We start from the raw sequence: 13,445 nt of genomic DNA, 5'->3' as shown, positions 1-13,445 counted from the left end.
GGGCAAGTTCTGAAAGCAGCAAGAGAAAAGCAATTCACCACATACAAAGGAAACAACATATGACTAAGTAGTGACTACTCAGCAGCCACCATGGAGGTGGGAAGGCAGTGGCATGACATATTTAAAATTCTGAGAGAGGAAAATTTCCAACCAAGAATACTTTATCCAGCAAAACTCTCCTTCAAATTTGAAGAAGAGCTTAAATTTTTCACAGACAAACAAATGCTGAGAGATTTTGCTAATAAAAGACCTGCCCTACTTCAGATACTAAAGGGAGCCCTACTGACAGAGAAACAAAGTAAGGAGAGAGATATAGAGAAATTTAACAGACATATATAGAACATTACATCCCAAATCACCAGGATACACATTCTTCTCTAGTGATCATGGAACTTTCTCCAGAATAGACCATAGGCTGGGACATAAAACAAGCCTCAATAAATTTAAAAAAAATTGAAATTATTCAAAGCACATTCTCTGATCACAATGGAATACAAATAGAAGTCAATAATCATCAGAGACTCAGAAAATTCACAAACACCTGGAGGTTAAAAATGAGGGAGAGAAGAAAACATTCCTGGATAATCAAAAGCTGAGGGACTTCATCACCAGTAGAAGCCAGGCTACTTCTTCTATATTTTGCTTGGAGATCTCATCAGCTAAATATTCCAGGTTGTCACTTTCAAATTCTTCCTTCCATCCAACACCAAGACTCAATTTTGCCAAATTTTCTGCCACTTTAAAACAAGGATCGCCTTTCTTCCAGTTTGCAACAATACATTCATCATTTCTGTACAAGGCCTCATCAGAAGAATCTTTGGAGTCCAAATTTCCACAGTCTCTTCAAAGCAGTTTAGGCCTTTTCTATCAAGCTCTTCACAATTCTTCCAGAACCTTCCCCTTATCCATTTAAAAAGCCGTTCCAACATGTTTGGTATTTGCAAACCCAGCAGCAAAAGCACCCCACTTCTCTGGTACCAAAATCTGTTCTAGTTTGCTAATGCTGCCGGAAGGCAAAACACCAGAAATGGATTGGCTTTTATAAAGTGGGTGTATTTCATTACACAGTTACTGTCTTAAGGTCATAAAGTGTCAAAGGCAACACATCAACAACTGGGTACCTTCACTGGAGGATGGCCAATGGCGTCCAGAAAACCTCTGTTAGCTGGGAAGGCACATGGCTGGCATCTGGGCCAAAGTTCTGGTTTCAAAATGGCTCTCTCCCCTGATGTTCCTCTATAGGATGCAGTTCCTCAAAAATGTCACTCTTAGTCGCCCTTGGGGTGTTTGTCCTCTCTTAGCTTCTCCAGAGCAAGAGTCTGCTTTCAACAGCCATCTTCAAACTGTCTCTAATCTGCAGCTCCTGTGCTTTCTTCAAAGTGTCCCTCCAGGCTGTAGCTCCTCTGCAAAACATCACTCGCAGCTGCATTGAGTTCCCTCTGCCTGTCAGCCCATTTATATGGCTCCACTGATCAAGGCCCACCCTGAATGGGTGGGGCCATGCCTCCATGGAAATATCTCATCAGTTTTCACCTACAGATGGGTGGGGCACATTTCACATGCAAACAACCTAAACCAAACATTCCAACTTTATCCCCACTAATATGTCTGCCCCACAAGATTGCATCAAAGAATATGGCTTTTTCTGGGGGACATAATACATTCAAACCAGCACACTTACATTATTATTTAGATTCTCTGTTTCCTTATTGATCCTCTGTTTAGATGTTCTCTCTATTCAAGACAGTGGTGTGTTAAACTATCCCACTACTATGGTAAAGACATCTATTACTCCCTTCAGTTTTGCCAGTGTCTCCCTCGTGTACTTTGGGGCACCTTGATAAGGTGCATAAATATTTACGACTGTTATTTGTTCTTGGTGAACCACCCCTATATATTAACATATAGTGTCCTACTTTATCCCTTAAAACATTTTTGCATTTAAAGTCTACTTTGTCTGATAGTAGTATAGCTAATTGGCTATAGCAAATTGGCTACTACTTGTGTGGAATATCTTTTTCCATCATTTCACTTTCAACCTGTTTGTAATTTGGGGTCTTAAATGAATCTCTTGTGAAAAAAGCATATAGAGGTGGGCAGGGCAAGATGGTGGCATAGGGAGGTGTGGAATTTAGTTAGTCCCCTAAAGCAACTAGTAACTAGCCAGTGATAACTAGGAACTAGTCTGGAACAACCATTTGGGAGACATCCATGACCAGACAATACTGCACACCAGCCTGGAAGGGTGGAACAGCTGAGATTGCATTATAGAACTGTAAATAAAGCTCCCCAAACTGCAGAGCTGGTGTCCCTCACCGACCAGCATGGCAGGCTGAGTTGGAACACTTCCCTGTGGGAAAAAGAAGAGATCTCTGCTGGGAGCAAGGGAAGGTAGTTAAATCAAGCTCCAGTCACGGTTTTAATGAACAAATCTGGACTACTGAATACAAGCTATGAGCACAGATAAGCCTGGAACAAGCAGGAAAGGAACCCTGAGGTCTCTCCTGGAAGAGAGGAGGTGGAGCTGACAGGAAAAAAATAAAAAATAAAAACAGAGACTTTTGGAGTCAGCCGAGCTTAGAATACTGGAAAAGGGCTGTGTCCCAAGAAAAGGGGAACAGTACAACAGGGTCCCAACTCTGGTCAACCAGTGTTCTAGTTTGCTAATGCTGCAGAATGCAAAACACCAGAGATGGATTGGCTTTTATAAAAAGGGGGTTTATTTGGCTACACAGTTACAGTCTTAAGGCCATAAAGTGTCCAAGGTAACACATCAGTAATCGGGTACCTTCACTGGAGGATGGCCAATGGCATCCGGAAAACCTCTGTTAGCTGGGAAGGCACGTGGCTGGCGTCTGCTCCAAAGTTCTGGTTTCAAAATGGCTCTCTCCCAGGACGCTCCTCTCTAGCAGGCTTGCTCCTCTTCAAAACATCACTCACAGATACACTGAGTTCCTTCTCTTTGAGTCAGCTCATTTATATGGCTCCACTGATCAAGGCCTACCCTTAATGGGTGGGGCCATGCTTCCATGGGAATATCTCATCAGAGTCATCACCCACAGCTGGGTGGGGCACATTCCAAGCAAATCTAATCAGCACTAAAATGTCTGCCCCACAAGACTACATCAAAGATAATGGCGTTTGGGGGACACAATACATTCAAACTGGCACAACCAGTGAAACTGGAAGGTTAGGGACTGCCTCTGAAAAGGTGATTTCTTACTTTTTTCTTTTTTTCTCTCATTCTGAGTACCTCAGAGAAAGTCTCAGGAATCTACAATTGTCAGTGCAGATTGAGGCAAGGGTGGAGTTAAGGTAGACAAAGGAAGAAGTCAAGTGGAGGAAAAAACTTCCTCAAAGGGCTTATCTTTCCTAAGAAAAGGAGGGTGGGGCCCAGCTCAAGTGGCTGTGTGCTGCCCTCCCTCAGAGAACGCAGATCACAGGGCCTGGGAAAAAAGAACAACAACAACAACAAAAAAACAATAACATCTTAAGCTTGGCTTCTGATTCACCCTTGGCCACTGGCAGGGACAGGGTTTGCTGAGAATTAGAGACACTGCAATCCTTTATGCCAGATGGGAGCTGCGGGCTGACAAGCACCACCTGCTGGGCAGTACAGAAAAGTCCAGAGGCCTCACAGGAAAGTCTGACAATCTGCTGGGGCTCATCCTCAGGGAAACTTGATACTAATCACAACTCATCCCGAGACCTGGACCTGTCTTGTCTAGGAAATTCTGATTAGGGAAAACAAGGAAACCAGATGCCTAAACAACAAAAAATGATTCACACAAGCGAAAATGAAGATATGGTCCAGTCAGAGGAACAAACTTACACTTCAAGTGAGATAAAGGAGTTGAAACGACTTATTAAAGAAGTTCAAACAAATCTTCTAAATCAAATCAATGAGCTGAAGGAAAATGTGGCAAAAGATATGAATGATATAAAGACACTGGATGACCATAAAGAAGAATTTGTAAGCTTGAAAAAACAAAGGGGAGAACTTATGGGAATGAAAGACAAAATAGAAGAGATGAAAACCACAATGGAGACATACAACAGCAGATTTGAAAAGGCAGAAGAAAGAATTCATGAACTAGAGGACAGACCATTAGAAATCCTGCAAACAAAAGAACAGATAGGGGAAAGAATGGAAAAATATGAGCAGGGTTTCAGGGAACTGAAGGATAACAGGAAGCACATGAATATATGTGTCATGGGTGTCCCAGAAGGAGAAAAGCAGGGAAAGGGGACAGAAAGAATAATAGAAGAAATAATCACTGAAAATTTCCCATCTCTTATGAAATTACAGACAAAATTACAGATCCAAGAAGCGCAGAGTACCCCAAACAGAATAACTCCAAATAGACCTACTCCAAAACACTTAATAGATTATCAAATGTCAAAGACAGAGAGAATTCTAAAAGCAGCAAGAGAAAAGGAATCCATCACATACAAGGAAAGCTTGATAAGAGTATATGTGGATTTCTCAGTAGAAAGCATGAAGGCAAGAAGGCATTGGTATGATATACTGAAGATACTGAAAGAGAAAAACTACCACCCAATAATTCTATATACAGCAACTGTCCTTCAAAAATGAGGAGGAGTTTAAAATATTTTCAGGCAGACACTGAGAGAGATTGTGAACAAGATACCTGCTCTACCAGAAATAAAGGGAGCACTAAAGGAAGACAGGAAAAGCAAGGAGAGAGAGGTTTGGAGAAGAGTGTAGACATGAAGAATATCAGTAAGGGTAAAAAGACAGAGGGAGGAAAATAAAAATAAAATAAAATATGACATATAAAATACAAAAGACAAAATGGTAGACAGTAGACTTTATGTTGAGTGAAAATAGCCAGAAACAAAAGGACAAACACTGTATGCTCTCACTAATATGGACTAACACTGATGAGCAAACTTTGAGAGTTAAAGTTGAGAACACAGGTTATCAGGAGATAAAAACAGGCTAGAGATCAGGCATTTGATGCTGAAGGAGCACAGAAGGTTTAACAAAATTGGTTGTATAGATCCAGAAATGGATAGCAGAATATGTGTGATGGTAGAACAATACTGAAAGTACTCTGAAGAAAGATAAGTGTGAGTATGGTTGAAAGAGGAAGGCTGGGGCATGTCTGACACCAGAAGGAAAGATAGAAGATAAAGACTGGGATTGTGTAACTTAGAAAAACCTTGAGGGGCAACGATGGTGACTGAATGTACAAAAATAAGAATGTTTTTACGTTAGGGAGAACAAATGAATGTCAACATTGCAAGATGTTGAAAATCGGATTGTACAGGGGAAAAATACAATCAATGCAAACTAGGGTAACATTGTAAGATGTTTTCATTAATTGTAACAAAGGCAATATACCAAAGCTAAATGTCTGTTAAGAGGGGATATAAGGGAGTTGTATGGTATTCTTGGTGGTGGTGCTGTTGTCTGATCTTTTCATTGTATTTTATTTTATATTCCACCTATCTTTTATTTTTTTATTCTTCATTTTTTTCTCCTCTTCCTCTCTCTTTGCAGAAGAGATGGAAATGTCCTCATATAAATTGTGGTACGAATGCATAACTATGTGATTATACTAGGAATCACTGATTGCTTACTTAGGATGGATTGCACAGGGTGTGAGTAATAAAACTGTTTAAAAAATAAACAGAGGGATACAAGTTCTGGAGAAAACATGGAGATAGGAATGTACCTATTCCCTATTGGTGGGGAAGTAGAATGGTGTAGCACATATGGAAGGCAGTACGTTGGTTCCAGAGGAAGCTAAGAATGGGGTTGCCATAAGGTCCTGCAATGCTATTATTGGGTATATATTTGGAAGAACTGAGAGCAGGGACACTTTTGAATAGACATTTGCACACCAGTGTCCATGGCAGCAGTACCCACAATTTTCAACGCATGGAGATGGCCTAAGGGCACATTGACTGATCAATGGAATGGTGAACTGTGGTGTATATAGAATGGAATATTGAGTGGCTACAAGAAGCAATAAAGTTGTGAGGTATTCAGTAAAGTTAATGGACTTCGAGGACAGTACGTTGAGTGAAATAAGCCAAAATCAAAAAGACAAACATTATAACATCTCACTAATATGGACTAAATATAATCTGCAAACTCTAAGAATTGAATCTGACAGCATAGGTCATCAGGGGAAGGCTTATTGTAAAGGTTCCTAGATCGTAAGCTCGTACAGCAGCCACATCGATTCATGAGTTGTAACGATTATTTCTAAATTCTGATATGCTGGGCCATTTGTGAATAACCTAGGCAGTACTTACAACTTCAGGTATCTGTGTGACACCTGAGACTCAGAGCCAGAGTTTGGCAGCTATGAATGTCAACATTACCCCATATAGCAATTTTTAAAATAGCTGTTAAAGAGATAGGACTTCAATTAGAGATATGAATGAAATGGACTTGGTTGGGACTAAGGTAAATCAGATGAAAGGGTAAATGATATTGAGTGTTTTAAAACCTCAAGTTCTATGTGAGATCAAAGGAAGAGATGTTTATTTGGTTCAAAATCTATATTTTCTGTAGCACACTATATAATTTAATTTGTATGGTCAGTTTATTCAAACACCATAATTACATGGAACCTTGAATAGGTGGTGAGATCTAATTGTTTTGTACAGGCTAGTGTAAAGCTCCAATAAAGCACAGAGTAATTTGAGCAGAGAATAAAAAGTATTTACAAAGACAACCCTTTTTAGGTTCTAAAGAATTGGGGTAGCTGGTGGTGGATACCTGAAACTATCAAACTATAACCCAGAACCCATGAATCTCGAAGACAATTGTATAAAAATGTAGCTTATGAGGGGTGACAATGGGATTGGGAAATACATAAGGACCACACTCCACTTGGTCTAGTTTATGGATGGATGAGTAGAAAAATAGGGGAAGGAAACAAACAAACAAACAGACAAAGGTACCCAGTGTTCTTTTTTACTTCAATTGCTCTTTTTCACTTTAATTATTATTATCGTTATTTTTGTGTGTGTGCTAATGAAGGTGTCAGGGATTGATTAAGGTAATGAATGTACAACTATGTAATGGTACTGTGAACAATCGAATGTACGATTTGTTTTGTATGACTGCGTGGTATGTGAATATATCTCAATAAAATGAAGATAAAAAACAAAAACAAAAACAAAAACAAAAACAAACAAAAAGTATATATATGGTTCATATTTTTAAAGCCATTCTGCCAATCTGTGTCTTTTGTTTGGGGAGCCTAAGCCATTAACATTCAATGTAAAGGCCGTACTTACTGCAACCATTTTATCCTTTGATTTTATTGGTCAGATCTTTTTTTTTTTTTTTTTTTCTCGTTATCTTTTTAGTTACCTTTTACTAATACTCTTTCTTTCTGTACCCTCTTCCAGGCCTCTCTCTCCTATCTTTTCTTTTTGGCCAGCAGAACTCCCTTTAGTAGTTCTTGTAATGCTGGTCTCATGTTAAAGTCTCTCAGCTTCTGTTTATCTGTGAATATTTTAAACTCTCCCTCATTTTTGACGTACATTTTTGCTGGATAGAGAATTCTTGGCTGGTAATTTTTCTCTTTCAGTATCTTAAATATATCGTACCACTGCCTCCTAACCTCCATAGTGTCTGATGAAAAATCAGCACTTAGTTTTATTTGGCTTCCCTTGTCTATGGTGAATTGCTTTTCTCTTGTTGCTTTCAGAATTTTCTCTTGCTCTTTGGCATTTGACAGTCTGATTAATGTGTGTCTTTGAGTGGGTCTATTTGGATTTATTCTGTTTGGAATATGCTGGGCTTCTTGAATTTGCATATTTATGTCTTTTATAATGGTTTGGAAATTTGTAGCCATTATTTCCTTGAATATTCTTCCTGGCTCTTTTCCATTCTCTTCTCCTTCTGGGACACACGATTTGTATGTTTCCATGCCTTGCGTTATGAAAAATTTCCCTGAGACTCTGTTCACATTTTTCCATTTTTTCCCTCCATTTGTTGTCTGTTTGATTTCAGTTGCTCTGTCTTTTAACTCACTGATTCTTTCTTCTGCCTCTTTAAATCTGCGGTGTTGTGTCTCCAGCATATTTTAAATGTCATCTACAGTGTCTTTCATTTCCACAATGTCTGTTATTTTTCCAATGTATTCTTCAAATTCTTCTTTATGCTCCCCTAGTGTCTTCTTAATATCCTTTATCTCTTTATGCATATTTACCTTCATTTCTTTGAATTGAATCAGGAGATCTGTTTGAACACCTTTGATTATTTGTTCCAGATTCTTGCCTCCTCCAACTTTTTTGGTTTGTTCCTTTGACTGGGCCATTTCTTCCTGTCTTTAAGTATGCCCTGGATTTTTTGCTGATATTTGGTCATCTGATTATCCTAATGGATCTGTTCCGAAGGTCGGTTTCTCTTTCTTTTCTAGGATTTAGATGTTGCCTGGGATTGTATTAGAGCACTTCATTAATGGTTGACTCATCAGTATTTCCCAGCCAAAACAGGGCTAGGCACCTGTGCAGGGGGTGTGCACCAGCTCCGAAGGGCCTGAAATAGGATCTGGAGAGATTCTGAAAAACCCTGCCTTTTTTTTCTACACTTTCTGGCCTGTCCAGCAGACGGTGCTCTTCAGTTACTTATCTGACCTCAGAAGCTGAGCAGAAGCTGACTGGGCAGAGCTGAAACTGCGGAGATCCCACTTCATTGGCCAATATCTGGCTCAGTGTTGGGCTCTGTCCCTCTCTGTACCTGGGAGAGAGAACTCCTTCAGCCCCCCAGGCAAGGACTGGATCTCCTGCTACTGCTTCCCCCAAGGGTTGGGGATGGACACCAGAAGCCACAGCCAGAATTGCAGTCTCTGCCCATTTTCTCAGTTCCTTCATCCCGCACTGAACTGGGCATTGAAATGCCCTCTCCTGTTCCCCAGGTGCCCAAAGAGTTGATATGGACAGTTTCTGGCTGGCTACTTGCTGCTTTGGGGAAAGAAGAAGATTTTGCTGTCCCCTCCTAATCCTCTCTTTTGGAAGCTCCTCCTTGGTCATCTTTTTTTATTCCACCTTCTCCAGCAGCTTGAATCTTGCCATGGGTCCCTGTGCCCTTTCGTACTTTTTAATTTTCCTCTTTGTTATTTCTAGTACTCTAGAAAGAAGTAGGGCATTAGACTTGGATTGGCCCTCTATGTCTCATCTTCTGCTTGATAGCTTTTTATCCGTACTTTATGAAACAATTTCCTAACCAGAAAGAGCATTTATGGAACATTTTCAATTGGATGATAACACATTAAATTCTAAGCTTTCCAAGTGTCTTCAGATTGTTCCTTTTCTATAGCACGCTATTGTCATTTTTTGGATAGCATGAATTTGTGAAGCTCTCTGAAATTATTAAATAAAATTTTAAGACATACTTTGTGTCTTTAATTTTCTGTTTCCTAAAGAGTCAGTATTTCAGTTCATCTCAGTCTTTTTTGTTGATGCAGACTGTTTTCTTCAAATGACTGGCAATTCTTGGTGACTGGACCATACTGAAGAAAGTAGCCTGGGTGGTTTGTGTGGGCTTTCTTTGCATGAATGTCAGTAGGAGTGATCGCCGCAGGCCTCTCCCTGTGACTGAGTGTGTGAGTGGAGCAAGTGTTCTGGGAGGCTTCTGGGAGGCTTTTCCTTGAGGTACGTGGGTAGGGAGGGGAGTTAGGAAACTAAATTTCTACTAGTTTTTAAAGTTCTTTATTAAAGCACAAAGGAAAGTTTCTTAATCCCACTGGAGAGCCTCAGTTTCTCTATCAATAAAATAAAAGAGTAGTATATGCTAATTTGGGAAATTTGTGGGCTTGCACTTATCCACAGTTCAAAATGTACTAGTTGCCTCTTGGACAAGAGGAAGAGTTGTTTTTTCTGATTCTTCCAAGAGTCAATCTGCCTGTTTTATAGGTCGGCAACTGGGGCCAGAGGGATAGTTGTCAGCATAGCTGAATGGGACAAGGCAAGGTGGACAAAATGACTACATTTCCTGTGAGTTTTAGATTAAGGCTTTGAGGTATTAATACTTTCTTAGATTTATGGGTAGAACAGGGGCTATCTTGCCTGATGACAATTTGTTCAGTTGCAGGATGTTGCCTGCTGAGAAGTGGTAGCAGCATCTACTCACTGGGTTCAGACCAGTGAGGAGAGTGAGTGGGATTCTAACTGGAGTTCGCAAGGCAAGCAGAAGGAACAGTAATACCATGTTACTTCTAACGAAATTTAAATACCAAGTTATCAAGAAACTGCACCCAGGCCAGTATTTTCATTTCACTTGGGATTGATAAACTGCTCAAACACATTTTACATCTGTCAAGCTCCCTTTGCCAGCAAATAGAATCAGGTGGAAAAAAGAAAGAAGAGAGGTTCCCTTCAATTCCTTGGAGAATTAAGAGACAAATTGAATAGTAAATGCACAACAGAAAGCAAGCCCTCTGAGCCCTTCAACTACATCTTTCAATCTCCAGTTCTGAGGGCTGAAAATTCTAAGCTCAATTTTAGGGTCACTATAAACTCCTCTCTAAGCCAAATGATTTATATTCACATATTTATAAGCAAAGTGCAAACAGCTTAAAATGTTTACATTGAGTAGTAATGAAAGTCATGTGTCAAATACAATAGGTGAGCAGGAAAGAGCAAAGCTTTCTTCAAAACTAAAGCTTGAAGATACACATACCATATCTATGGAAAATATGGCTTACCTACAAGGATGTACTATTTACCTATTCAATTTAATTATAGAGAACATGCATTTTTACCCTTTGAAAACAATTTCTAAAGTGTTGTTTTTAAAAAATTTGTTCTGTAGTGTTGCCTGAAGCTACAGTTTAGTGTTACACATACCAAGTCTCAAGGAACATGGCCACACACATTCCTGTGATTTGAGATCCCCATTAACCTTCAGCTCCCACCTCCAGGGAGAGACAGTAAGGGATCTTTCCTTCCATCATGCCCAAGAGCAGAAGAGCAAAAACAGAAAAGAGGCACCCCTCTCACAGATATCCTCAAGGTACTCTAACATGAGCTATATGAGGAGGCCAGGAATGAGCTCTTGGCATCTTTTTACTGGAAGAGAGCCCTTTGAATTTAGCATTAAATACAAATCTGCGGCGGCAGCCTTTCCTTAGCTTCTAATCACCATGGATTCAGGCACAACCACCTGGAAAAGCTCTGTAGAAGAAATGGTATTTGATGTCACAGAGTCTGTGGTTTTCCTCCTAAATAGAATCTCTGCTAGAGTTACTGTCTAATGTGTACAAGTAGATATCAAAGAAAGAACAGTCATGACTACCTATTCCTTTAATGTAATGTGCACTTGAATGGACAACTCATCGTGATAAATTCGTAACTTTAAGTGAAATCCAGCTCTCCTGTTTTGAGGGCCACGATATTCCCTAGTCCTTGCCCACCTATTCATTCTCATCCTTTAGCCTCTCAAGTGGATTCAGGTGCACAGGTGTAATGGCTGAGCACAAGGCTTGCCCCATCTCACCCCTTGCCCTACGTAGCACTTTTTAGATTTAATGATGAGTACATTAAATGGTCAGCTTGAGACCTCTAAGTCCTTCTTGTTTCAAATTCAGAGAAGCTGCCACTGCTCCTCACTTGCCTTTTGTTTTTACTGTCACTAGGCACAGGATTAGAGTAGTACTGCTTGTTCCTCTGAGCTACAGAGAAGAGCATGCTAGTGAATTCTATTTAAAACATGTATTCTAATTTTCAAAAAAGTTGGCATTTCATTATAAGTACCTTTTACACACTCACTCTCAATTTGATTCTATAAATATACTAGCCAGTCCCATTGAAGATTCAATGTCTTTCACCCTCCACCTCTCCCCACCCCTTTCCCACTAAAGACTGGGATTGCTAAAGAAAGCAAAAAATTTCTTATTGGAGAAAAGGAATTTGCAGAGATGAATTTAAAACAGACGGACCCTCTCCCTATCAATTTTTATCTTTATACTAAATTTTCACTTCCCTGACCAGCATTCAATTTTAAATAGAACCTATAAAGAGAAAAAAGCAACAAAGAACATGTTTATAATTTTTAAACTAATTTCATTTTAGTCTAGACTGACTCCTTGATATATTTTAGATTCCACCCATAAGTAGTGAGAGAAAAATTTGAGACATGATTACTTCAGTTATATTATATTATATTCAAAATCTAAACACATCTTACCTGTAAATATGTTTCCAAACCTTGTCGTCGTTGTTCCAGGACTTTTGGGACCCAGTTTCTAACATGTTTAGAAGGAATTTCTGGAGTTTTTATAGATTTCTTAAGCTATAAAGACAGAAATAAAAAAAAAAAAAAAAAAAAAGAAAATGTTTCTTAATTATATTAAGACATTGTTTGGAGAAAAAAGCAAAAAGAAGAAAGTGATACACTGCTATTTCCAAAAATAAGACCAAAGAAAATATTATACTGAAATTTTGTCCAAAAAAGAAAACAAAAACCTCAGATTTTCTAAATGTTTAGGTTTCTGAAGAAGGGCATTTTTTGTCATTGGTAGCTGTTTTTATTGTTGTGTATCAACCAGCATTTCACTGGGAATTACTTAATTCAATAACCTTTTCTGAAAAATTAAAAGTGCAAAAACGAGTTATAAAGAAATAAAGACATTATGGTTTCTTAAATCAATTAATGCAATAAAATTCTGCTTGGGAGAAATACTTTTCTGATTTTAAAAGTCTTCCTACATAGGGACATAACCATGGACCCCGCAGAAATAAAGGAGATAATGAGAGGTACTATGAGCAACTATATGCTAATAAACTAGACAACCTATTTGAAATGGACAACTTCCTAGAAAAGCATGACCAACCAACAGTGACCTGAGAAGAAACAAACAACCTCAACATATCAGTCACAAGTAAAGAGACTGAATCAGTCATCAAAAAGCTCCCAAAAAAGAAAAGTCCAGGACCAGATGACTTCACATGTGAATTCTACCAAGCATTCAACAAAGAATTAATACCAATCCTGCTCACACTCATCAAAAAAATTGAAGAGGAGGGAAAGCTACCTAACTCATTCTATGAAGCCAACATCACCCTAATACCAAAATCAGACAAAAATACAAGAAAATAAAATTATAGACCAATCTTTTTAATGAATATGGGTACAAAAAATCCTCAACAAAATACTTTCAAATTGAATCCAGCAGCATATTGAAAGAATTATACACCATGACCAGGTGGGATTATTCCAGGCTGGTTCAACACAAGAAAATCAATTAACATAATACACCATATCAATAAATCAAAGCAGAAAACCACATGATCATCTCGATTAATGCAGAAAAGGCATTTGATAGAATTCAACATCCTTTCTTGATAAAAAACACTCAGAAGGATAGGAATAGAAGGGACCATCCTCAATATGATAAAGGCAATATATGAAAAACCCACAGCTAACATCATACTCAATGGGGAAAGACTGAAAG

The 13,445-nt window shown here is 38.9% G+C and overlaps 1 protein-coding gene across 3 annotated transcripts in view; it reads right to left on the bottom strand.

The window, feature by feature from the left end:
- SNX24 (sorting nexin 24) overlaps positions 1-13,445 on the bottom strand; it is a 201,229-nt gene that overhangs the window by 82,562 nt on the left and 105,222 nt on the right. For all 3 annotated transcript variants that reach the window (XM_037801800.1, XM_037801799.1, XM_037801801.1), the window contains exon 3: positions 12,179-12,283. In XM_037801800.1, coding sequence (XP_037657728.1) covers positions 12,179-12,283 — 105 coding nt within the window. The remainder of the gene's footprint in view (positions 1-12,178; positions 12,284-13,445) is intronic.

The sequence above is a fragment of the Choloepus didactylus genome, chromosome 13 (genome assembly GCF_015220235.1).
Source record: "Choloepus didactylus isolate mChoDid1 chromosome 13, mChoDid1.pri, whole genome shotgun sequence".
NCBI classification, from domain to species: domain Eukaryota; kingdom Metazoa; phylum Chordata; class Mammalia; order Pilosa; family Megalonychidae; genus Choloepus; species Choloepus didactylus.
The sequence above is the reverse complement of the archived record's forward strand: the minus strand, read 5'-3'. Positions and strand labels throughout refer to the sequence as shown.